At 33.2% G+C, this 27609-nt stretch overlaps 1 protein-coding gene across 2 annotated transcripts; it reads left to right on the forward strand.

The window, feature by feature from the left end:
* The first annotated feature begins 222 nt into the window (after window positions 1–222).
* On the forward strand, window positions 223–10388 carry LOC139862389 (uncharacterized). 2 transcript variants are annotated; one of them, XM_071850985.1, is made up of 15 exons: window positions 223–374; window positions 467–542; window positions 4600–4710; window positions 4839–4936; window positions 5039–5122; window positions 5217–5353; window positions 5460–5532; window positions 5630–5675; window positions 5786–5895; window positions 6020–6127; window positions 6794–6850; window positions 6974–7035; window positions 7155–7467; window positions 8581–9129; window positions 9810–10388. In XM_071850985.1, the coding sequence occupies exons 1-15, from the start codon at window positions 309–311 to the stop codon at window positions 10053–10055; spliced, it is 2136 nt and encodes a 711-aa protein (XP_071707086.1). In that variant the 5' UTR covers window positions 223–308; the 3' UTR covers window positions 10056–10388. The 2 variants fall into 2 exon arrangements, with proteins under 2 accessions (XP_071707086.1, XP_071707087.1); XM_071850986.1 differs by having other exon boundaries at window positions 6977–7035.
* The last annotated feature ends 17221 nt before the right edge of the window (window positions 10389–27609 follow it).

Raw genomic sequence — 27609 nt, forward strand, 5'->3', positions numbered from 1 at the left:
AGGCGAATTAACGGAGTTAGTGATTTGGACTATCTTTGCTCCTCTGACAAACCACAGTGACTATTCACACCCAAAAGTGATACTTTGGTTAATCGTGCAATTTTGTACAAACTGTAAGACTATCCGCACAATTTTCTCAATTTAAAAAATTACCGTGATAAAAAGGTACGGAGTACCAAAAGAAACTAGGTATAATAATTTTGACTCGAACCCTCAAAGTCTCAAACATACAAACCGCGCCAACTATCCACATCAATGACCACCGGAGTCATATGTCGCCGTGGCAACTAGCCGCACCTTGACGTTTCATGGCAGCGATATCCGTTAAACGCAATTCCTTTCTTTCTCGCTTCAAACCTCTTCTCTCATCTCAGGTTCTTTCCGTATTCTAAATTATCTTATGTTTTTTATTGTGGCATTTCATCGAACACATGGTGAGCAACTGATGTATACATTTTAATTGCAGTGCTTTTATTGTAAATTCGTTGAATTTGGAAATAAACCTCAATTTCGTAGTGACAAAGATTCGGTTTCTAATCTAGGTATGTTGAAATTAATACTTTTTTACTCAAAATCGTGTAGCAATTTGTGCTGTTTGTAGGGATCTCTTAGAATGTAGTTTAGTTGATAAAATTCAGGTTGAAAAGGATATTTGAAGCTAAATTAAAGCTTTTTATGGTAACTGAAAGCGCAAAGAAAAATAGTTTCTATAAGACCGAGTTTAACGCAAGCGTGTTGCACCCGTGCTTGCCTAACACGCCTAAAAGCCCTAGCGTGTTTGTTTGTGTGCTTCTGGCTTGCGTCAAACTTGCACGTAGAAGCAAGCAGCGTGCCACAATTTTCCTTTTTTTTTTATTGGTCAGTTTTTTATTTTTAATTATTTTTTATCCACTATTTCACCCAACTTCCAATCAGATTTTAACACATCACCCAACACGCCACTTAACACTCCACCCCATTATCTACCAGTTTACTAGCACGCTCATCAAGCACCCCACCCCCTCCCAGCAACACGCCAACACGCCCCTTCAGGGATAAAGATGGTCTAAGCTTGTTGTTATACTGCTAGGTTAGACGATATTTTATGAGTCCATTGTTACTTCATGCTTCCCAATTGAATCTAAAGGCATCGGCCCGATTCAGTATGCAAGCTTAGGGTTATGCAACTTATATATATTATCATGCTTTGTATATTTATTATCATAGAAAACATATGAAATTAGCCTTATACCCCTGCTTTGTACATTTATCACCTTCCAAACAAGCAACTATATATTTATTTTGGTACGTCACTACCAGCAACAATATTCAATGGCCAAAACCAACAAACGGAAGAAATATGTTCTCCAACCCTATAGGAAGCATGCACACATATATGTCGAATGGTAACTCCCAAGCCCACTTTTTAAAAATAATTCAATACCAACAAGCTTTAATTGGCCAATTTTGATTATTAAATCAACCAAATACCCAAAGAATTCATAACTCAGATCATTCTTGGCCCAACATAATGGAGCAAACTAGTCATGCCACCAGCTTTTCAAGTGTTGTAAGGCATTATTCAATCATTAGCCCACATGCCTATGTCAGTACTCAACAGGCCTACAGTAGCCAAACTACCTGTTACCTTTGAAGATACGAGATGGAATATCCTCTCATCTGCAAATGATCTTAGTAGAGTTTTATTTTTTGTATTTATCCGTTTGTAGCTTGTTGGTGGTGGGACACTTACTTCCATCACTAACAGTGGTCATAGTGTTTTGCCAACTATCCATCGCCCATTACATCTTCACAATGTCCTTGCACCAAATATTGTAAAACATCTTATATATGTCCGTCAGTTTACTCGTGATAACAAAGTCTCGATAGAATTTGACGAATTTGGTTTTTTCTTGAAAGACTAACTAACTCGTCAATTCCTTATCTGATGTGACATCACGTGGAATTTATATCTGGTAACAAAACCTGTCCGAGGTCGATTCATTAAGTTCTCCTCACCTTACACACCACATAGCATCAACGCCTAGTCATCCCAGCAATAATGTTATTAGTCGTTTATTTTCTAGTCATTTTATAATATTATGGGTAAGAGTCATGGAACCATACAAAAATCTGTTTTCGTCAAATGGTACATGGTGAGAGATAATAATCTTGTCAGTGGCAAGATCAAGACAACGGTAGCCTCGGGGGTATGATAGATATCCAATGAAATTACAAGAATATAAGGTGTGGAATGAGGAGCGAGTTTATTTGCGGTCTTAAGGTGAGGGTATCAAAGACAAACGAAAACGCGTAAAAAATCTTAGTTGGGCTTGGAGTTGTAGAGGCGAAAGTGAGGAATGTCGTTATTGATAGCGAAATAAGGAATTATATTCAGAAGATTGACCATGTGAAGAGCCTCAACCCATAATTGAGGTGGTAAGTGTGCTAGAAAAAGGAGTGTGCGAATTAGGTTGTTCATGGTCTGCATCATGCGTGCAGATTTTTCATTTTGTTGGCAGGTTTGAGGACACGAGAAACGTATATGAATGTCATTTGTTTGAAAGAGTAGGAGATTCGCTTTGTTGTCAAATTTACCCACTAATCACATTTAAAAGCTTTCATTTCATGATTAAATTGTGTTTTAACAAATGACGAAAATGAACAAATTTAATGAATAACCCAAAGTTAATGTGGGAAATGATCTAAGGAAATAATATAATATTTCATTCCACTAATACTCAAGAGAGGCGAAGTCCACACCTCTGATTGAATAATATCAAAACGTGAGTTAATGTTAGAATTCGAAACAGAAAATAGAAGTCTCACGTGTTTACCAAGTTGACTCGTATGACAGAGCCCGAAAGACTATACCTGTAACCGCACATTCGACCATGCTTATCAACAACCCACCACCGCGGCCCAGCATACTCTTTGAACTAGCCCACTCATCTACCTCATCACCCATGACCGGTTCATACCTTACACCTTTTCCCGTCCTAACTTCATAATTACACCAATTCCACCACGGCTTCAACTCAGCCCACTACACAAGTGGCCTAAAATCAACAAGCCCAACCCACTACTCCACTCAACAAAAAAAAAAAAAAAATGCACATCAACTCATCCCATGGTCACTCGGTCTCGCCTTGGTACAAACAAACATGTTCAACGTCTAAACCTCTATGTCATAAATATATCTCCCATTCCCAAATCCTACTCTAACCTTTGTGATCCAAATTGGCAAAAGGGATTAATATAACGCTTTAATAAAAAAGTTATATTTGGACACTTGTGACTCGCCCATCAGACACGAACATAGTTCGTTTCATGTGGCTCTTCTGTAAAAAGTACAATGCACATGCACATGCACATGGTTCCCTTTGCCGCTACAAAGCGCTACTGGTTGCGAACAGCCGCAACCAACAGATTGGATTTGACTGTGATGAGGCCATTAATTTGGTTGTATAGCCGGTCAGACGGTCACCATTCGTACGATCCTTAGCCTTGCTCTTACTCGACATTGGTTTGTTCACCAGCTCAATGTCAAGAATGCTTTTCTTAATGACAATTTTGTCGAGACCATTTATATGCATCAACTCGGTTTTCGAGATCCAGGGCACGAAGATTTGTTTGTCTTCTACGAAAGTCACTTTATGGCCTAAAACAGGCATTTTGCAAGTTATGCTACGCGAGTGGGTTTCCAGCATAGTCGTGATTCTTCCTTATTTATATATCAAAGCGCATACTTTTTACTTATTGCTATACGTTGATGATATTATTCTTACAACCTTATCCATTTTACTACTTCAATGGGTTATTAAATTTAATTTTAATTCTATACTGGTTTAGGCCCGTTGAACTATTTCTTAGGAATTTCCGTCACCCGCACTTTTTCGGAAGCTTCTCTTCCAGAAGAAGTATGCTACTGAGATTCTTGAGCGTGCACACATGTTACAGTGTAACCCTTGCCAAAAACTAGTTGACATCGACTCTATGCCCGAGTTCAAGGTTCTATCTAAGCTCACTTTATATCGCAGCTTAGCTGGTGATGTACAGTCAAGGGAGATTCTATGCTTTAAGAGATGGGGGATGGGGTCTCGTGACACTACTAGTTTGGAATTTTTTTTACGAAGTATGCTTCAAATTGTATATGACACCTCTAACTTTAACTATAGGAGCCATATAATTTTAGGATTTATAGCTTTTTAAGGTAAACAACCATTAAAGTACCTTTCAAATATAATCAATTTTGAAAACATTTTTAGTACCCCATTAAATTATGATCATGAATCCGCCACTGCGTACAGTTTCTCACATTTACGGGCCCACCATCTCTTATGTTGTTTATGCATGATCCTAGGAACCCCATTTCTCGGCTCTCAAATGGATCATTCGCTACATTCAAGGGACTCTTGATATGGGACTTCAGGGGACTCCCAATTGAATGTAAAGGCCTCGACCCGATTTTAGTATGCAACTTTAGGGTTATGCAACTTACATATATTCTCAAGCTTTGTACATTTATCATCATAGAAAATATACATAACTAGCCTTGCAATAGTTTTGTATTGGTAAATATTAGTTCATGAATTATTGGTACTCAATGATAAATGACAGGTGAAATCAATACATCGAAATGGAAAAAGATGAATTCCAGATCATTGGGGATAACTGGGATGATGGTTCCTTCATCTCTCTATACTCTTCTAAAGATTCTTCGAAGCAATGGTGATTTTTGTTCTTATCACATTTAGTTAATATGGTTAAGATTTTTGATATTAAACCTCAAACATATTACAATCTGGTACCTCAATTATTAATGTTTGATTGATGAATTCTCACGAACTTAATAACAGGATATGAAGCCTACTTAGTTGGTGGTTGTGTGAGAGATTTACTTTTATATAGAACACCAAAAGATTTTGATGTTATCACCACAGCTGATCTCAGACAGGTTTTTTATCCTTTGAAGTTTCTTCATTTTTTGTGCTATTTTACCTGACTATTATATCATGATAATGTATATCCTGATCCCTAGAGTGTTCTGTTTTTGTAGATTAAGAAACATTTTCATCGATGTTCTATCGTTGGACAAAGATTTCCTATATGTATGGTGCGTTTAAAGGGAACAGTTTTTGAGGTATGCAGTTTGTTTAAACTTTCTTTATCATATTTGTGATCCAATACATCATCTTAGTTAAAATTTATCCATTTCGAGCTATACACTATATCAGGTATCAAGTTTTAAGACTTTAGCAAAAAATTCAGAAGCTAAAGAAAAGTTTCTTGTCTCCCGAATGCCTAGAGGATGTGACAAATCAGACCTTAATCTATGGAAAAATTCCATGCATCGTGACTTTACTGTTAATAGGTATTTATTGTTTCTGGTTATGATGAAGAGTTTTTATGTTATTCATCTCTTAATTCCAGTTTTATATCTATTGTTCTTGATTTTTTTTTGTGATTTGTGGAAGCAGCTTGTTCTTTGATCCTCTTAGTTATAAGATCTATGATTACAACAATGGAATGAAAGATTTATTGGACCTAAAGGTTAGACATAATTGTCTGCATTTCTCAATTGGATCCTATTTTTTTTTTTAAAGAAAGCTTAATTTAAGTTTGTTATTCTGTTTTGATGCGGTTTCAGCTACGAACACTGGTACCTGCCCATATGTCTTTTACTGAAGACTGTGGTTAGTTGACTTAGTCATCACCATTTCAACAACTATTTAAAATTTAAATAATTAAATATCACTTATCTTCACGAGCCAACTATAGATTTTGATTGTGTTCTTTAATCCAGCAAGAATTCTTCGGGGAATACGAATTGCTGCTCGTCTTGGCCTATCCTTATCAAAGGATGTTGAGACCGCAATTCATAAACAGGCTTCATCTCTTTTGAATCTAAGCACGGTACGTTTCAAAATTTGCAGTACAAGTACAGATTCATAACGACAACTAATGTTGTAATGTGTGCTTGCAATAAATATGTCTAATTGTATGTGTTTCTTATAAACTTGTAAGATTGTATATGCAGGTCAGGTTAATGATGGAGATGGACTATATGCTGTCATACGGGGCTGCAGAGTCTTCACTCGGTCTACTTCACAGATTTAATATTCTCGAGATTTTGCTACCTTTTCAGGTAATTCTTGAAAATGTTCATATATTTTTATGGGCAAATTTCATTAAAAGGTAACATTTTTGCTTCGATTTCCTATCTTAGGTAACTTATGTTTATTTTGACGTTCAATGATTGTTTTATCAAATGTTAACCAAAAAGAGGAGTATCGTTACTTGTTTAAGTTAGAACTTCGTCAAAAAAATTAACGATACTCCATTTAGTTGAGTAAATCATATGAAAGTCTGATTATTGACACCTACCAGAGGATAACGAACATAATGAACATATGCAAGTCTGATAATTGGCACAGACGTGTGCCGTTAATCTTGTACGATCGTATTACAAACATAACGAAATTAAGTAAATATCCAGTTTGTAAGAATCATCATTCATTCACGAGGTCTTCCATATTATCCTCAGGTAAGTGCCAATAATGGTTTGCATATGATTTAATTAAAAAAATGGAATATCGTTAATTTTTTGACGGAGTTCTAACTTAAAAATAACGATACTCCTATTTTTAATTAACATTTAATAAAACAATTCTTTAAACGTCAAAAATAAATATTGGTTACCTAAAATAGGAAATCGATGCAAAAAGGTTACCTTTTAATGGAATTTGCCCTATTTTTATGTTATAATAGGATATAGTTAAGCTAAGAAAAGTTCTGAAATGTTGGATTGTAGGCTGCATACATTTCTAGACAGAACCGTGGTTCTGGAGAATGTAACATGATGTTGATGGTATGCTTGTTAGCCTTATGTATATATTTTTGTTTGTGACATTGCATCTATGTTTTGTTATAATGATTATTATCTTTCTACTAAAACTAATAAAAAAAAGTTGTGGTTACTTTGTAATTTCAGAAGTTATTCTCCCATATGGATAAGCTTGTTAGTTGTGGTCATCCATCTGCGTGTACCTTATGGTAATCTAGTCTCAATCATTATTCATTGTTAGTCAAACTGTATATTCTTCCATATATTCTCATTATAGTAAGTTATTATCTAATCCAAATCATTACTAAGTATTCGTGTTTTATAACAGGATCGGAGTTTTGGCTTTCCATCAGGCACTAGTATATAAATCCCAACATCCTTTTGTAGTTTTGACTTTTGGTTCTGTTCTATATCATCAAAATTGGAATGATGGGCTCAACTATGCAAGAAAACATGGTGGAGGACTAGTCGGTTTTGAGCCTGAAACTTCAGATCAATATAAGTTCATTTCTAATGAGGAGGTTGCCGAAAAAGTACATGAATTAGCAATGCTGGTGTTAGATTTTATTGATATATTTGTGGATAAAGATCGTCTGCATAAAACAATTTCAGAATTCCTTGGTCTTCCATGCTCGGGCTTGGTAAGTGATTAGTTTGAACTATTTATTATTTCTTAGTCTTTCATATACCTGGCAAGCGGTTGGGTAACGGGTTGGAATGGGTCAGAATTATAAATGGGTCCAAACAGGTCGGGTCAGGACTCTTGCACATGTTTACTTGCACATAATTAATGGAAATGTAACATTTTCTCGAATATATTATATATCTTTCCCTAAGACGAAATGGTTGTGTTGGATAAAATGTCAAAACGGGTATTTTGTTTTGTTTTTTTTAATACATAAATGGTAAGTGTGATAAAAAAACTATATAATGCGAGAATCGTGGCCAAACAAAAAACGATACAATATATAGATGATAACTCGTGAATCTCACACGACACAAAGGCTACAGCCTGTTCTCTTTATTCAGTACTGATCAAAAACTGAAAAACAAAACCCTACACATAGGGATATAAATACTGGCAATAAAAGAGTTTATTAAGGAAACAAATATAAATGAATTAGAAAAAATCTTCTAGAACTTCTTCTGCTTCCTGGACAAGTTACAGCTGTTACCTAAAGCCCATTCAATTCCCATCAGCCCAAGATACTTTTGAATCCCAATAGCTGAAAGCCCAACGTGCGTAGCCCAATTAGGCCCACCTGGTTCATACGGGTATGCATCACTATATTATTATAATAATAAAGAAAATTAATTTTAACTAAATTAGTATAGAAGGTTTAATTTATTTGATTACATTGGATATGAGTTTGCACATACTTGACCTTTCCTTTATTAGATCGTTTAGCTGAATTCATTTGACCGTTAGAAAATCATAGTTAACTGCCTCTGTGTCTTATAGAACTAATTAGTCGTAGTATCAAGTTTTATTAGGGCCAAGCTCATTAATATTAACACAGCTTAGCTTCCAAACTAAGCAACGCTTATCTATATTCCTAAATTTATATAATCATTAGTTACTTACCATTGTTTTTTACCTTTAATTTTAGTGTCAAATGCCAATCCAATCATCTCTTTTTTTTGTTTGGTATTATTTAGAATAGTTCATGTTCAACTTTTATCTGACATTACACTCCAGGTTGAAGTGTACGATTACTTCAAATGCAAGTTATGTATTTTATTCCTTTTTTCAGGTATTTATACCCAAGAAAGTTGCCAGCGGTGCTGAACAACTTTTTCGTGTTCTTACCCGTGAATTGGAAACTTACGATGAAGGAAGAAGTTCTTTTGACATAAACTACGAGTTACTTAAAAAAGGGGAGGTTTCAGAGACTCGATTTACCCTAGGAAAGATCATCCTCAACACAATGGGCTGTGTTACCGATCATAAAGATAGCAACAACAACAACCCAAAAAGCACACATGTTATGCCATCCGATTTACAATTACTACAACCTAATTCGCATAACAACAAGAAACAAAAACTACATTTCTCAAGCAACATTAACAAGCAAATTATAGATACTCAGAAGAAGATAGAAGATAACCTCCCGGCACCACCTTTTGTTACTGAAACCTTACCTTTAATGCCATCTGATTCTACACCTATATCTGATTTTAAGTTACAACACAATGTGCATAGTCCCAATAAGCAAAAATTGAATAAAAAGTCAAGTTATCTGTCCGAAGGTTTTGTGCACGATATTGAATCGCTTGGTAATTCTTCCTGTCCGAAGATCGAGGTACGTTTTAAGCTTTAAAATTCACCATATTAGTTGTTAAATTCACTATAGGTGCCTCGCTTTGTCCAAAATTTTGGAACTTTTTACAAATATCTATTTCGAATATGATTACAAAATAGATATTTTTTAAGACGAATTGGACGATCTAAAATATTGTGAAGGTTTTGTGCAATATAATGCACTTTGGGTGTTTATTTATCTGTATGATTCGTTTTTTAGCTAACCTTTGTTTTCTTCACTCGTTTGATGTTGAAAATTAAACGAAGTCAAATACAAGTAAATCGGGTGAAATTGCCACCTATACACGTAAAGATTGAAATGTTTAATTCAGTTCATAATGTGGTAAAAAAGCGTAATATGACATATCGTATATTCTTAGATGAACAAATTTAAGGATCTTTGTTGCGTCATGCTACTGCTATTATTATAGCTCTAATAAATTACTAAAACTAAGTAGTTAGAATATGAGGACTTATCGGAAAGTGAGTTACCACAATTTTCTTGATATGTTTATTTACGTTCAGTCAATCCACTTCTTAAAAGTTACTCCGTAAAACATCGAGTTGATGTTTGAATGTTGCCAAAAGAAATTTGTTTGTCTACATAGAAAGATAGAATCTTTTGTTTTGTTGGTATTTTTTAAATGAGGCGTTAATGCTAAACATTACTATAACTTGCAGGATTGCGATATGGAGAAAACAAAAGAGGCGAGTGTGTTTCGATCACCAATGCAGGAACTTATAAGCACAATGGAAACCATAACAGAAACTGAAATTCTACCTTCTCAATTAGAAAGTCAACAATCTACAGAAGGACTCGATGTAGATACAGAAGTTCGAGTAGATCAGTCAACGATCAATGCACAAAATGGAAACAAAAAGAAAACAAGGAAACAAGTGTTGCCACTATCGTCACTTTTTAAGTAAATGGCACTTTGAATCTGTAGCGGGTAAATTTATCAAGTTTAGTTTATTATATCCAGGTAGCAACATTGCATTATGAGATTTTAGACTATGATATATATCTATTTTAGGGTCTTAGTTTTTACAAAATATACCAGAGTTAGCGGTCGGTGATGGAGTAAAAGTTTGTATCCTTTCCCTGTAGTTTTCTCCCCTTGGGAAAGATTTTGTATTGGTAGGCATTCATATATTAAAGGCTCTTTCAAACTGTGGTGCCTTTTTTTTTATTTTCAGCTAGATCCGGATCACCCCGCGCGATGCGACGTAGCCTTCCGGATTGAATATTCATATTTTATGTAGTGTTTTGTATTTATAAAATTAAAAACGCATTGTGACGAGTGTGTTTAGATACACGTGGTTAGTACATAAATACTAATGGCATGCGCGTTTCTAAAGCCAGAAAAATCGAGTAATTTGGGTTGTTTATTATACATGTATATGTATGTGTATATGTATTAAAGATAGCCCGAAATATTTAGCAGTTTTTTAAAAGCGTCCGTTACGCGTATAGTTAGTTGCATTGTGTTCGTAAAATTATTTCGAGTTGAACGGTGGTGTCGGAAAAATTTAACGTGTGGCGAGCGGGAAGGTATGGACTGTTAAAAATTTGGGTGAAGTTTGTTTAAGGTTTTTTAGTAAAATAATAATTTTACAGTTTTTACTCCTGTAAAGTTGACAAACGTAACATTGTTTGAGGAGCAGTTGTGAAACTTTGTTGTTTGTGTGGTTTCGGAAATGCAGATGAGAGTCATGAGGTTGAAACGGCTTAAAACATCAACACTTTTAGTATGTGTAGGATTAATACTTCTTGAGTTTGTATATATTTGACTAAGCATAGTCTTCAAGAATTCTTTTACCATATGTAACTATGTAAGTATTTTAAATAAGAACGAATCTTTTGGTCATATAATATATAATTAGTCACGATCACAACGGATAAGTTCATTCAAACTCACTATTTATGGAGTATTAACTCACTATTTCGTGCAAAGCACACGTCGCTCAATTAGGCAAATTCGGGCCTTTTGGATGTTTATGTATTTGTGGTGACGTCGAGAGCTACAACAACATTATTAACTCTAGGTCGAGCGATTTTGTGGTGATCTCTCCTTTTTCGGATGAGGCTAATTCTTTCCATCATTTATAGTCTCCTCTCAACCTTGACTAATTACTTTTTCTTAACTACCTTATTCACGAACGTTTTACTCTTAGTTTATAAACAAAAGAGGACGACTTAAGACGGAAAGAACGGCAAAAAAAGTAAGTCACTTGCAAGCCGGAAATTTTCATCTACATCTATTTGAATGAGCCGTAAATCGAATAATAGCATACATGTTCGATCTCGAAGTGAAGGAAGAGATCTTCATAAAGTTTTCATTTTCATACCTTTCTTTGTTGGAGTTGTTTGGATGTGGATGTTTACCCTAAGTGTTCCGAAACTCCATGCTTACATTCGTAGTGCAACAATCGCATCTAGAAGTTGTCCAATGTTACTTCCAAATCGCCACACACATTGTCGAGAATAACGAATGTTTGAGTCTCTTGGCATATTTAGTCTTATAAATGACAACTTTGCCACTTTTCCTGAAAGTCTTCGGGAGTTCTATATACGTTTTGAATACAAACGTAGTGCAAGCTTTATAATGTGTGATGATCCGTCCAAATCCATATGGACGAATACATCATTCATCGATTTCTTTGCGAGGTATTTGACCTCCATATGATACGTTTTGTAAACATTGCATTCTTTTGAAAAGACACACCATAAATGAATACTTGAATCCAAGGTTTTCGACATCTGATGATTTCTACATATAGACAATCACCATAAATAATAGTTTACAATAATACATCCGTTGTCAATGTAGTTAAAATAAGATACATGGTGATGATTTTGTGAATGCAAAGTTTTCTCGAATAAAGCATGTATGACTCCATGCACATAGCTTGTATAACGTATAAGCAAACAGCGGAAGACTTCTAGGAACCTGAGAATAAACATGCTTAAAAGTGTCAACACAAAGGTTGGTGAGTTCATAGTTTTAATGTTGCGCATAATCTGTATATAAAGGTGGATCACAAAATTTCAGTTGTTTCATCCAGAAACGTTTATCCAAAGTTTCTACGAAATTGAGCACCCTGGTAACTAAACTTAACGTATATATAATAAGTACCCCTGTTTTAACATACATGCAACCAACATGTACAATACACGCAAACCAACGTGTACTAAACTCAAATAGCATACGTCCGTTTTATAGTTCAGGCTAGGGTCTCTATACCTGGAACGGACGGGGATGTCAAGCCCTATGGGTCCATATACAACTATTCGCGCCCACCGGTTCTTATAACCGGCAGCTACTAGTTACCAAAGATAAGGGATTTTCGGTTCAAACTCAGTGTAGAATTAAGTATGTACTTGTATCCATTGCGTTTAAAATAAAGTGCATGTATTCTCAGCCCAAAAATATAGATTGCAAAAGCATTTAAAAAGAGAGCAAATGAAACTCACCTTAGTAGCACATAAAGTCGTTCACCGAAATGTGACCGAAACTTGGAATACCAAATAATCGTAGATCTCAATCTAGAGAACATATGTTGGTCAATAAATGTCTATCAAGCTAGGTCAGGTCATAGTGTATCACAATCCTAATGCTCGAGATCGACATACAAAAGTTATCAAAAGTCATTTCAAAAAGTCAATTTTGACAATTGTTCAACAAAACGAGACGTGTCTTTTATAAGAATTCATTTACTCTGCTGGTAATATTTAAAAATTCAATTTATCAATCTTATAAACAAGTTGTTTAAATATTAATTGCGGATTCAAAAGCAATTTCAATTAACGTTAATCATAATTCAGTTGACCATATCTTTTAATTCGTTCATCGAAATTACGCGATTTCTAAATGAAAAGTTATTGATTATTCGCCAGCTTTCCAATAACATGCATATATCATATACTTTTTATCAGTAGTATATGTATTAAATTCGTGATTCATCATAAACTATCTAACGACAAGATTTAGCATACAAGCATGCATAAATATATGTACTCAAGCACTAGACATGGATACACTATTAATATATAAAAGATAAGATATGAATGCTCACATATAAATATTGTGATTCAATATTGCAGGAAAGTACGTAGACGCAACAGAGATGATAAACACTAGGTTTGACGTGCAAACAATACCCACGAACATTACCCATAACCTCCATAGCTATAATCCATAGTTTCCTTAGCTTAAACTCATTTGAAAACTCGTTTTGAAGGTGACACGCTGTAACGATCCGACTTTTTCGACTTGCTTTTGTGCCTTGTGTTTTTGCGAAACTGCATATTTGTGCGTACCGTGCTATCTTATACTCTGAAATCTTAATACACGTGGTTTACTTTCATTTATGTGTTAAAACGTGCCTTTAAGTACGTAGGATACTTAACTTGATCACCGGAAACCTTTATGACCGTTAGTGTCACTTGACGTTACGAACAAACTGCGTACTGCGTACACGTTTAACTTTTGTCGTAATCGGAATATTATGACTACAAAATCTTAATTATTATTTTATAATAATAATTACTTGGGTTTATGGATGCTTAATTACGCATAGTAATTTACTTATGCTTACTAGTTAGTCTTGTTGGACTTTCTACCTTATTGAGCCTTAGCCCACCCTGCACTAGTTAGTGGACTATTTAATTAGCACAATTATTATTAGCTAGTGACCCATTTGAAATGTCCCGTTCATATTGATTATAAACGTTCCATATTAATTGATTTCGTTGCGAGGTTTTGACCTCTATATGAGAAGTTTTTCAAAGACTGCATTCGTTTTTAAAACAAACCATAACCTTTATTTTATCGACAAGGTTAAAAGGACACCACCTAAATTATCAGAAATGATAATCTAAAAATATCACACTTACACACTACCAATACATATTGGTTTACAATTTTAATATGTTACAATAAAGTAAATTTCGAATGCAGTTTTAAACAATATAATACAAGCATGCTGACTCCAAATCTTGTCCTTATTTTAGTATGCAACAGCGGAAGCTCTTAATAATCACCTGAGAATAAACATGCTTAAAACGTCAACAAAAATGTTGGTGAGTTATAGGTTTAACCTATATATTATCAAATCATAATAATAGACCACAAGATTTCATATTTCAATATACATCCATAAAAATCATTCATATGGTGAACACCTGGTAACCGACATTAACAAGATGCATATAAGAATATCACCTATCATTCCGGGAAATCCTTCAGACATGATAAAACAACTCGAAGTACTAAAGTATCCGGTACTTTGGATGTGGTTCGTTAGGCCCAATAGATATATCTTTAGGATTCACGTCAATTAGTAGATCGATTTACTAATTCTTAGGTTACCAAGCAAAAGGGGCATATTCGGCTTCGATCATTCACCCATATAATGTAGTTTCATTTACTTGTGTCTATTTCGTAAAACATTTATAAAACTGCATGTATTCTCATCCTAAAATATTATATTTTAAAAGTGGGACTATAACTCACTTTCACAGATTTTTACTTCGTCGGGAAGTAAGACTTGGCCACTGGTCGATTCACAAACCTATAACAAATATGTACATATATATCAAAGTATGTTCAAAATATATTTACAACACTTTTAATACATTTTGATGTTTTAAGTTTATTAAGTCAGCTGTCCTCATTAGTAACCTACAACTAGTTGTCCAAAGTTAGATGTACAGAAATAAATTGATATATATTATCTTGAATTAATCCACGACCCAGTGTATACACGTATCAGGCTAGATCACAACTCAAAGTATATATATTTTTGGAATCAACCTCAACCCTGTATAGCTAACTCCAACATTACTGCATATAGAGTGTCTATGTTTGTTCCAAATAATATATATATACATGGGTCGATATGATATGTCAAAACATTTGCATACGTGTCTATGGTATCCCAAGATTATATAATATATTAGAATACATGTATAATACAATATAAGTTAGCTAGGATATGATTAATATAGATTTGTTACCAATTTTCACGTAGTTACAACAAGCAAAAATATCCAATCTTGTTTTACCCATAACTTCTTCGTTTTAAATCCGTTTTGAGTGAATCAAGTTGCTATGGTTTTATATTGAACTTAAGTTTATGAATCTAAACAGAAAAAGTATAAGTTTATAGTCAGAATTACAGGTTACAAGTCGTTTTTGTAAAGGTAGTCATTTCAGTCGAAAGAACGACGTCTAGATGACCATTTTGGAAAACATACTTCCACTTTGAGTTTAACCATGATTTTTGGATATAGTTTCATGTTCATAAGAAAAATCATTTTCCCAGAAGAACAACTTTTAAATCAAAGTTTATCATAGTTTTTAATTAACTAACCCAAAACAGCCCGCGGTGTTACTACGACTGCGTAAATCCGGTTTTAAGTGTTTTTCGTGTTTTCAGGTTTTAAATCATTAAGTTAGCATATCATATAGATATAGAACATGTGTTGAGTTGATTTTAAAAGTCAAGTTAGAAGGATTAACTTTTGTTTGCGTACAAGTTTAGAATTAACTAAACTATGTTCTAGTGATTTCAAGTTTAAACCTTCGAATAAGGTAGTTTTATATATATGAATCGAATGATGTTATGAACATCATTACTACCTCAGGTTTTGTGGATAAACCTACTAGAAATTAGAAAAATAGATCTAGCTTCAAAGGATCCTTGGATGGCTTGAAAGTTCTTGAAGCAGAATCATGACACGAAAACAAGTTCAAGTAAGATTTCCACTTGAAATAAGATTGTTATAGTTATAGAAATTGAATCAAAGTTTGAATATGAGTATTACCTTGTATTAGAAAGATATCTTACTGTAAATAAGAAAGATTTCTTGAGGTTGGATGATCACTTTACAAGATTGGAAGTAAGCTAGCAAACTTGGAAGTATTCTTGATTTTATGAAACTAGAACTTATAGAATTTATGAAGAACACTTAGAACTTGAAGATAGAACTTGAGAGAGATAAATTAGATGAAAAAAAATTGAAGAATGAAAGTGTTTGTAGGTGTTTTTGATCGTTGGTATATGGATTAGATATAAAGGATGTGTAATTTTGTTTACATGTAAATAAGTCATGAATGATTACTAATATTTTTGTAATTTTATGAGATATTTCATGCTAGTTGCCAAATGATAGTTCCCAAATGTGTTAGGTGACTCACATGGGCTGCTAAGAGTTGATCATTGTAGTGTATATACCAATAGTACATACATCTAAAAACTGTGTATTGTACGAGTACGAATACGAGTGCATACGAGTAGAATTGTTGATGAAACTGACCGAGGATGTAATTGTAAGCATTTTTGTTAAGTAGAAGTATTTTGATAAGTGTCTTGAAGTCTTTCAAAAGTGTATGAATACATATTAAAACACTACATGTATATACATTTTAACTGAGTCGTTAAGTCATCGTTAGTCGTTACATGTAAATGTTGTTTTGAAACCTTTAAGTTAACGATCTTGTTAAATGTTGTTAGCATATTGTTTATTATATCTAATGAGATGTTAAATTATTACATTATCATAATATAATTATGTATTAATATATCTTAATATGATATATATACAGTTAAATGTCGTTACAACGATAATCGTTACATATATGTCTCGTTTCGAAATCCTTAAGTTAGTAGTCATGTTTTTACATATGTAGTTCATTGTTATTATACTTAATGATATGTTTAATTATCATTTAACATGTTTATATATAGTGTATCAATATCTTAAAATGATTCATATGTAATTAGTAAGACGTTGTTATAACGATAATCGTTATATATACCGTTTTCAAGTTTCTTAATTCAATAGTCTCATTTTTATGTATATAACTCATTGTTAAAATACTTAATGAGGTACATACTTATCATAATATCATGATAACTATATATATATCCATATGTATGTCATCATATAGTTTTCACAAGTTTTAACGTTCGAGAATCGCCGGTCAACTTGGGTGGTCAATTGTCTATATAAAACCTATTTCAATTAATCAAGTCTTAACAAGTTTGATTGCTTAACATGTTAGAAACACTTAATCATGTAAATATCAATTTCATTTAATATATATAAACATGGAAAAGTTCGGGTCACTACACCATTAATATGTAAGACAAATGCCCATTTATTAGAGGGAACATACTAGCATTTATGTCAAGTATTATCCTTAATGTTGCATGAGATCCTCACATAAGCACCAACTTTAGACAACCATTAACCAAAAAGCAAAATTTGGTCTCCCTTGTCCCCCCACCCATACCCACGGCCACATACCCCCTCCCTCACCCCATCCACCTATAAATACAAGCCTTATTCCATTCATTTTACACTTGCTTTCATTTGTAATTCACACACACTCACTCTCTAATTCTCTCTCTAGTCCTTCTCTCTCTAAAAAGTGTAAGTATTGATTTTTCTTCTTCTTCATCCTCTCTCTCTCACAAATTCATCATCATCATCATCACGGGTCTAGCTTTTTAGCTTTGATCTTGATTACATCTTGTAGATTCAAACTTAGATTTGAATCCTTCAAGAACATGGAAGATTCAAGCTTTCTAGCTTTGAATCTTCACCCACTTTTTAGATCTATATTTTTTTTAACTTTAATCTTGCTATTTTGTTATAAAGATTCAAACTTGTGTTTGTAATCTTCATGTAACTTAAAGATCCAAGCTTTATGCTTCAAGATCTTCAAGAACAACCAAGATGCAAGCTTTCTAGCTTGAATCTTCATATCTTTTATTGGATCTAAGTTTTTTAACTTATGATCTCATTATTTTGTTATAAAGATCAAAACTTGTGTTTATGGTCTTCATATAACTTAAAGATCTAAGCTTTATGCTTCAAGTTCTTCAAGAACACTAAAGGTTCAAGCTTTCTAGCTTTGTGACCTTATAACTTGTGTGAAAAGGATCCAAGCTCTCTAGCTTAGGGTTCAATCACTTCATTTGACTTAGATTATGTTCATACTTGTTTGATTGAGGTAAAGTTTGTAGCTTTAGTTGTAAATGTAACTTGTAATTGTGTTAAGACTAAGGATATGATGTAACCTTGGTTCATCATCCATCTAAGACTCTTAAATGAGTTGTGTTCTTACTTGGTCTTAACATATTGTGTGTTGATGGTAGAATCTTGGTCAAGGTGATGCTAACCCATCAACGAGTTGTACACTTGAAGCTACAAGTATCAAGGATGAGAACCGTGATGAGCATCAAGCACTAAGAACCCCACCGGAGCACCTTGCTTACTATTTTCGGGATCTAATCAGACCACCTGTGAAATGTCCCGTTCTTATTGATTAAAAACGTTCCATATTAATTGATTTCGTTGCGAGGTTTTGACCTCTATATGAGACGTTTTTCAAAGACTGCATTCATTTTTAAAACAAACCATAACCTTTATTTCATAAATAAAGGTTTAAAAAGCTTTACGTAGATTATCAAATAATGATAATCTAAAATATCCTGTTTACACACGACCATTACATAATGGTTTACAATACAAATATGTTACATCGAAATCAGTTTCTTGAATGCAGTTTTTACACAATATCATACAAACATGGACTCCAAATCTTGTCCTTATTTTAGTATGCAACAGCGGAAGCTCTTAATATTCACCTGAGAATAAACATGCTTTAAACGTCAACAAAAATGTTGGTGAGTTATAGGTTTAACCTATATATATCAAATCGTAACAATAGACCACAAGATTTCATATTTCAATACACATCCCATACATAGAGATAAAAATCATTCATATGGTGAACACCTGGTAACCGATATTAACAAGATGCATATATAAGAATATCCCCATCATTCCGGGATACCCTTCGGATATGATATAAATTTCGAAGTACTAAAGCATCCGGTACTTTGGATGGGGCTTGTTAGGCCCAATAGATCTATCTTTAGGATTCGCGTCAATTAGGGTGTCTGTTCCCTAATTATTAGATTACCAGACTTAATAAAAAGGGGCATATTCGATTTCGATAATTCAACCTTAGAATGTAGTTTCACGTACTTGTGTCTATTTTGTAAATCATTTATAAAACCTGCATGTATTCTCATCCCAAAATATTAGATTTTAAAAGTGGGACTATAACTCACTTTCACAGATTTTTACTTCGTCGAGAAGTAAGACTTGGCCACTGTTGATTCACGAACCTATAACAATATATACATATATATTAAAGTATGTTCAAAATATATTTACAACACTTTTAATATATTTTGATGTTTTAAGTTTATTAAGTCAGCTGTCCTCGTTAGTAACCTACAACTAGTTGTCCACAGTTAGATGCACAGAAATAAATCGATAAATATTATCTTGAATCAATCCACGACCCAGTGTATACGTATCTCAGTATTGATCACAACTCAAACTATATATATTTTGGAATCAACCTCAACCCTGTATAGCTAACTCCAACATTCACATATAGAGTGTCTATGGTTGTTCCGAAATATATATAGATGTGTCGACATGATAGGTCGAAACATTGTATACGTGTCTATGGTATCTCAAGATTACATAATATACAATACAAGTTGATTAAGTTATGGTTGGAATAGATTTGTTACCAATTTTCACGTAGCTAAAATGAGAAAAATTATCCAATCTTGTTTTACCCATAACTTCTTCATTTTAAATCCGTTTTGAGTGAATCAAATTGCTATGGTTTCATATTGAACTCTATTTTATGAATATAAAAAGAAAAAGTATAGGTTTATAGTCGGAAAAATAAGTTACAAGTCGTTTTTGTAAAGGTAGTCATTTCAGTCGAAAGAACGACGTCTAGATGACCATTTTAGAAAACATACTTCCACTTTGAGTTTAACCATAATTTTTGGATATAGTTTCATGTTCATAATAAAAATAATTTTCTCATAATAACAACTTTTAAATCAAAGTTTATCATAGTTTTTAATTAACTAACCCAAAATAGCCCGCGGTGTTACTACGACGTCGTAAATCCGGTTTTACGGTGTTTTTCGTGTTTCCATGTTTTAAATCATTAAGTTAGCATATCATATAGATATAGAACATGTGTTTAGTTAATTTTAAAAGTCAAGTTAGAAGAATTAACTTTTGTTTGCGAACAAGTTTAGAATTAACTAAACTATGTTCTAGTGATTACGAGTTTAATCCTTCGAATAAGATAGTTTTATATATATGAATCGAATGATGTTATGAACATCATTACTACCTCAAGTTTAGTAGGTAAACCTACTGGAAGTGACAAGAAATGATCTAGCTTCAAAGGATCTTGGATGGCTTGAAAGTTCTTGAAGTAGGATCATGACACAAAAACAAGTTCAAGTAAGATTTTTACTCGAATTAAGATAGTTTATAGTTATAGAAATTGAATCAAAGTTTGAATATGAATATTACCTTGAATAAGAAAGATAACCTACTGTATATAACAAAGGTTTCTTGATCTTAGATGATTACTTGGAATGGATTAGAAAGCTTGGAAGTAAATTAGTAAACTTGAAGGGATTTTTGAAGTGTTCTTGAAGTGTTCTTCCTATGATGACTATAGCTTGATTCTTGAAGTGATTTTTGATGAAGATGATGATTAACTACTGGAAAAATACGTTCATAATAGTGTGTGTGTGTGTTGAGAGAGAATTAGAAAGAGAATTGAAAGTGAAATGGAGTGAATGATGAGTGGTAATTGGTGAGTGGTGAGTGGGGTTAAAAGGAGTTCTAGTTAGTTGACTAGCTCATGGTAGAAGTTAAAATTGATTAGTCATACATGACATAATCAAGAGTGGAATCCCATGCTAGTTCCTATTGGTATATACCCATAGTAAGTACGTTTTGAAGCTGTGTATAATACGGGTAAGAATACGACTAGAATTCTTGATGAAAGAAAAGAATGGGAAAGTAACTGTAACCATTTTCGTTAAGTATGAGTGTTTTGATATATGTCTTGAAGTCTTCCAAAAGTATTTTAATACATCTAAATACACTACATGTATATACATTTTAACTGAGTCGTTAAGTCATCGTTAGTCGTTACATGTAAGTGTTGTTTTGAAACCTTTAAGTTAACGATCTCAGTTAATGTTGTTAACCCATTGTTTATTATATCTAATGAGATGTTAAATTATTATATTATCATGATATTATGATATATTAATATATCTTAATATGATATATATACATTTAAATGTCGTTACAACGATAATCGTTACATATATGTCTCGTTTCGAAATCCTTAAGTTAGTAGTCTTGTTTATATGTATATAACTCATTGTTAATATACTTATGGAGATACTTACTTATCATAATCTCATGTTAACCATATGTATATCCATATATATATCATCATGTCGTTTTTACAAGTTTTAACGTTCGTGAATCGCCGGTCAACTTGGGTGGTCAATTGTCTATATGAAACATATTTCAATTAATCAAGTCTTAACAAGTTTGATTGCTTAACATGTTGGAAACATTTAATCATGTAAATATCAATCTCAATTAATATATATAAACATGGAAAAGTTCGGGTCACTACAACCTGGGCTACTGGAAATTTGATTTTCAGTTAGTTCGGTTCGAGTAGATGATTTTCCATTTAGACCTCGTCTTAATCCGATTTATGGTTTAGGATTTATGGCCTTCCGAAAGTCACTACACCCTATTAACGTTGTGCTGAAATTTCTGACCTACTCGCACTTAAACCGTCACCACAGTCAAACGAAGATGAGTTTGGTTCTGGAAATTGTTCCGCAACTAGAGGACTCCCATACGGAGCCATAGCCACTGATTACGCATCTTTTCGATTTACGTAGAGGCCGTAGCAGCTGATCAAAGTTAGCCTATTGTTTCGACCTCTATACTTGTTAACCTTACTTAACTTTTACAATGATGAATGATGATGATGATGACACTTAAACTTATTTTATGCACTATTAGAACTTATGAGGATAACATACTGACCTAGTAACCTTTGACTTAGGTTGACGACCTTTCGGACCGACTTACTACTTGCATACTTTCATTATCGACTTTACCGCTCTTATCACTGTGAGTTATAGCATCCCTTTTTACTTTAACTATTTTAGGACTGAGAATATATGCGATTTTTTCGTTTTACATACTAGGCATGAGTACTTAAACTTTATATATGTGTGGGTTATACAACGGCATAAACTTTTCCCTTAGCTCGGTAACGTTTAGTCATTGGTTTTTGAACCGGTGAACCGGAATCTTAGATATAGATCCATAGGGTTTGACATCCCCACTCGGGCTAGTCGCGCTAGCATTTAACGGGTGTTTAATACTTCGCAAACTTACGTACTCGCCAAGTGTACTTTTAGGGGTAATATTACGTTAAGTTAATTACCGGGTGCCCACGGATAAGCATATACTTTATCATACTGATTTGAAATACTGATTTGAAATGCTGGTTGAACCACTGAAATCTCGTGGCCTACATTACATTACTGATTACAGACAAACTATAGCTCACCAACATTCGTGTTGACTTTTTAAGCATGTATTTCTCAGGTGCTTAGACGTTGTTTCTTCCACTATTAGACTTGCTGCCTTGGTGTTATAAACTTGCTGTTATAGACTTGCTGTTACGGACCTGCTGTACTAGATTTACGCTGCATTACTTAGAGATGTATTAATCGTGGAACTTATATTTTGCATTCGTAACTTATGTTATTTTGGATTACTGGTTTTGTAATGACTTTTGAAACGTTGGTTGAACCACTGAAATCTCGTGGCCTACATTACATTACTGATTACAGACAAACTATAGCTCACCAACATTCGTGTTGACTTTTTAAGCATGTATTTCTCAGGTGCTTAGACGTTGTTTCTTCCGCTATTAGACTTGCTTCCTTGGTGTTATAAACTTGCTGTTATAGACTTGCTGTTACGGACCTGCTGTACTAGATTTCCGCTGCATTACTTAGAGATGTATCAATCATGGAACTTATATTTTGCATTCATAACTTATGTTATTTTGGATTACTGGTTTTGTAATGACTTTTGTGTTACGTTATCTTTTGTAAAACATTTGAAGTTATCTTTTTCATGAATGCAAAACTCATTTTTAAACAGCATATAGTGTTTGACCTTGTAAAGATCCTGTTGTTGATGATCCGTACACGTTGATTTTGTACGAGGCGTCACATTTGGTATCAGAGCATTGGTTGTAGGGAATTAGGTTGGATTAGTGAGTCTAGCCCAGACCAAGTAGGATTCACTAATAGGACTAATCTACAACTTGCTCGTTTACTTGTTACTGCTTACTACTGCCGAATGTTACTGCTTACTTATACTGCCATATGATCTGCTGCATGCTACTGCTTACTCTTACTGCTATGTGAACTCGCTGTATGCTATTGCTTATCCTCGCTACTGCATACTACTATCTGCTTTCGATTGCATGTTACTTCTGTTTAGTACTGTTAATATTGCCATGCTATATACTACTGTAGACGATCTAGGTTGCTGTAGTGCCTGATTACGTGCTTGCTTCATGCCTGCTATTCGCTGTACCGACTTAGGAAACTTATCTTTCCTAGTTCAGATGTTTTTCTGAACCCTTTTCCCACTCGTCTAATGTAGAGACCCGTCCTAATCCATCCGGACGAAGTCCATATCGATTATAAACGATTTACAACAGTTGATTACATCGCGAGGTACTTGACCTATATATGATACATTTTACAAACATTGCAATCGTTTTTGAAAAGACAGTCTTTCATTTCATCGAAAGTTGACGGCATGCATACCATTTCATAATATATCTAACTATAATTGACTTAATAAAAATATTGATGAACTCAATGACTCGAATGCAACGTCTTTTGAAATATGTCATGAATGACTCCAAGTAATATCTCTTAAGATGAGCAAATGCACAGCGGAAGATTTCTTTCATACCTGAGAATAAACATGCTTTCAAGTGTCAACCAAAAGGTTGGTGACTTCATTAGTTTATCATAAATAATCATTTCATAATTTTAATAGACCACAAGATTTCATATTTCCATTTCTCATAAACATACGTCCCATGCATAGAGACAAAAATATCATTCATATGGATTGAACACCTGGTAACCGACATTAACAAGATGCATACAAGAATATCCCCAATCATTCCAGGAAATCCATCGGACATGATATAAAACAACATCGAAGTACTAAAGCATCCGCTACAACGGATGGGGTTCGTTAGGCCCAATAGATCTATCTTTAGGATTCGCGTCAATTAGTAGACTGGTTTACTATTTCTTAGGTTACCAAGTAAAAAGGGGCATATTCGGCTTCGATCATTCATCCATATAATGTAGTTTCAATTACTTGTGTCTATTTCGTAAAACATTTATAAAATTGCGCATGTATTCTCAGCCCAAAAATATAAAAGGGTAAAAGGCAAATGAAACTCACCTAATGTATTTTGTAGTAAAAATACATATGACTATATTGAACAACTAAACAATGCAAGGTTGGTCTCGGATTCACGAACCTATATCAAGTATATACATTAACACATATAATTGAAGTCGAATAACTTTATATATTATTATTAATGTAACTGTTAGTTTTAGTAATTCATGTGTTTCATTATTAACTTAAATATATTTACTTTATATACTTTAAATAAATAATAAAAAAATATAGTTTTATTAAATATAACTAACTTTTATAATAATAATAATATTAATTGTAATATTGATAATAAAAATAATATAGTTGTAATAATAATAATGGTAAAAGTAATAATAATGATAGTAATAATACTAAAATGATAAAGATATTTATAATAATGTTAATACTAATAATAATAATGATAAAATAATAATAATGATCCTAAAAATATTAATTTTAATAATAATGATAATAATGATAAGAATAATAATAATAAAAGTAATTAAATTAGATAACTACCTCAAAGAAGTATTTCTTAAAAAAATTCCCAAGTCCGGGTTTGAACCCGCAACGTCCCGCTAACCCAATAATACTCTTAACCATTCTTCCAATTATGCTTTCCTAATTCTATTTAACCCATGTTTCTTATTTCATCGTCTTTACTTCATCATCAAATTCGTTTATCACCTTCCTCATCTAATAACCATCACCTCGTCATCTATATAACAACCTCGTTCATCACCCATCAAATACAATCATATATCAATATCATTAACTCATCACCATCTATATAATGTATCGTAAAAAAAAAATCAATTGAAGTAGCCGTAGCATGGCAGTAGTAAGTCAAGTAAAGTGAGTCTTTACATGGCCCAATAGCAGCCTATTGATAATCCACTACCATACTTAATGGCAGCCCAAACATAGCCTATTTAATTTGTTGAACTAATTCACTAGCCCAAAAATATGTTAATCAACTTAGTCGATGGAGTTTTTGTGGAGGTGGGACTCGCCTGATGGCAGAAACACAACATCATCCATAAACATCTCTTATCATCATACATCCATATCATCATCATTCGATCATCATCATGTAATCAACATCATCATAGCACATCACTATCATTGTTTATCTTTATCTAAAAAAATATACGACCTAATCCCCTAATTCAATTTTGTCGACCAAGATGTTTAGAGTGTCCCACATGCTTAATTTATTTGACTACCTTCTTGTTACTTTAATCCTCACGGCCCATGCTTAATTATTTATGTTACCACTTTGTCTGCCAATACTCCTTAGATTGCCCCACAAGATAACCTAAACTATGTATATATATATTTGTATGTACGTGTTGAATTCGATCCTCAAAGTAATGCAAACACTACAAATAGGAATGAAGGTTTTCTTTCCCACTTTATTCCTTTTTCAAGCCAAGAACAAAAATAAAGTATTAGACTTCGATGAGTGGGTAGCTTAAGTTTGTGTGTTTCGGTTGTAACCAATAAATGCAGTCGAAGCATCAAATAAGAGAAGTAGCAGCAGTAAAAACGAATAACAATTATAGCCGAGGAGTTGCAGTTTAGGTTATCATCCTGGGTTAAGAAGTTGATAGTTTAATGATGATGATTGGCAATTATGATGATGATACATGGTGGTGGTTTGGGGTTTCTAACGTGAGACAGAAAAAAAATAAATGGTGAGGGTGATGATCAAGGTTAAAGTTGAGTCAAGGTGGTGATAGTGGGTGGTTTGAGGTGATCAAAAGAGAAGGTGGTGTGGTGGTGGCGAGTGGGTGTCGGGTGGTGAGGTTTACGGCTGCAAACAATCAATACGCGTTGATGGGTTCATCGATCATGATTCGAGTAGTCGTAAGGAAGCAGAAAAATTAAATAGGATTTAAGGTGGTGTTAGTGCTGCAGTGGTGGTGGTGTTTAAGGTGTTTACATGATAGGAGGTCGTGGCGATGAGATGTTTTGTGATTTGAAAGAAAACGGGAAACATAGGGTGCCATGGTTCCCGGTTTGGGTATAAAGGTGGTGATTTGATGGTTTAAAGAATTCAGGTGATGGTTTGGGGTTAGTGAAGGTGGTCGATGATGGTTTGATTCTTGAACTGAAATAGAAACATGATTTGTAGATGAGTTTTATGTAATTCAAGAGAAAAGGGAAGAGGTGAGTTGTGGTGGTTGTTTTACAGAAGAAAATAGGAGCATATATAATACTAACATATATTTATCAAATGCATATTATCTAATCATATATCCTAGTCTCTTTGTTTGTTTGTTACACTATTTGACTATTACAACTACAGTGTTATTGACTTGTACAATATTTGGCAAATATTATGGTCGAATAGAAAGAGAGATATAAAGCAAAAGTTGGTTGTGATTGTTTAATTTTCTGTCCAAATGCAGATGCATATATATATATATATATATATATATATATATATATATATATATATATATATATATATATATATATATATATATATATATATATATATATATATATATATATATATAACACATCATATAACAACTTGATAAATTAAATGACAAAATATAATAACGTGTTAGAATTAATATAGCAGTCTAGTTTCTACCAACAGTTATGATTCGAGTAGTATTTCGAGCTCCGTTGGTAATCAGTGGCGGATAAAAGTTCTCGGAAAAATTTCAAAATTTTATATAAATCATCTTTATTTATTTCAGTCATTATGGTATAAAATTCGGTCATTAATTATTAAATAAAAATTACATTAATTATTCACTTCCATCCCCCAAGTAAAATATAACAATTTTTAAAATTTGACAAACAAATTCCGAATATATATTAATAAGCCTAAAATTTATAAAACTTATTTTCGGATCACCGTTTATTTTAAAATCATATAAGTTCAAATTTAAGTTCTCTAATATCAATCGAATCATCAAACGAGTATTACAATCATTTAATATTTATTTTTAATATACATTATTTATATATAGAGATATATTTTATATAATAATTATTATAATATTCTATTTTTATTTTATT

This window comes from Rutidosis leptorrhynchoides, chromosome 8, assembly GCF_046630445.1.
Source record: "Rutidosis leptorrhynchoides isolate AG116_Rl617_1_P2 chromosome 8, CSIRO_AGI_Rlap_v1, whole genome shotgun sequence".
Lineage (NCBI taxonomy): Eukaryota > Viridiplantae > Streptophyta > Magnoliopsida > Asterales > Asteraceae > Rutidosis > Rutidosis leptorrhynchoides.

Coding starts and splice junctions, on each gene's coding strand:
- LOC139862389 (XM_071850985.1), top strand. CDS start 309: ATGGCAGCGATATCCGTTAAACGCAATTCCTTTCTTTCTCGCTTCAAA. Junction 375..466: donor AACCTCTTCTCTCATCTCAG/GTTCTTTCCGTA, acceptor TTTTAATTGCAG/TGCTTTTATTGTAAATTCGT. Junction 6,851..6,973: donor AATGTAACATGATGTTGATG/GTATGCTTGTTA, acceptor TTGTAATTTCAG/AAGTTATTCTCCCATATGGA.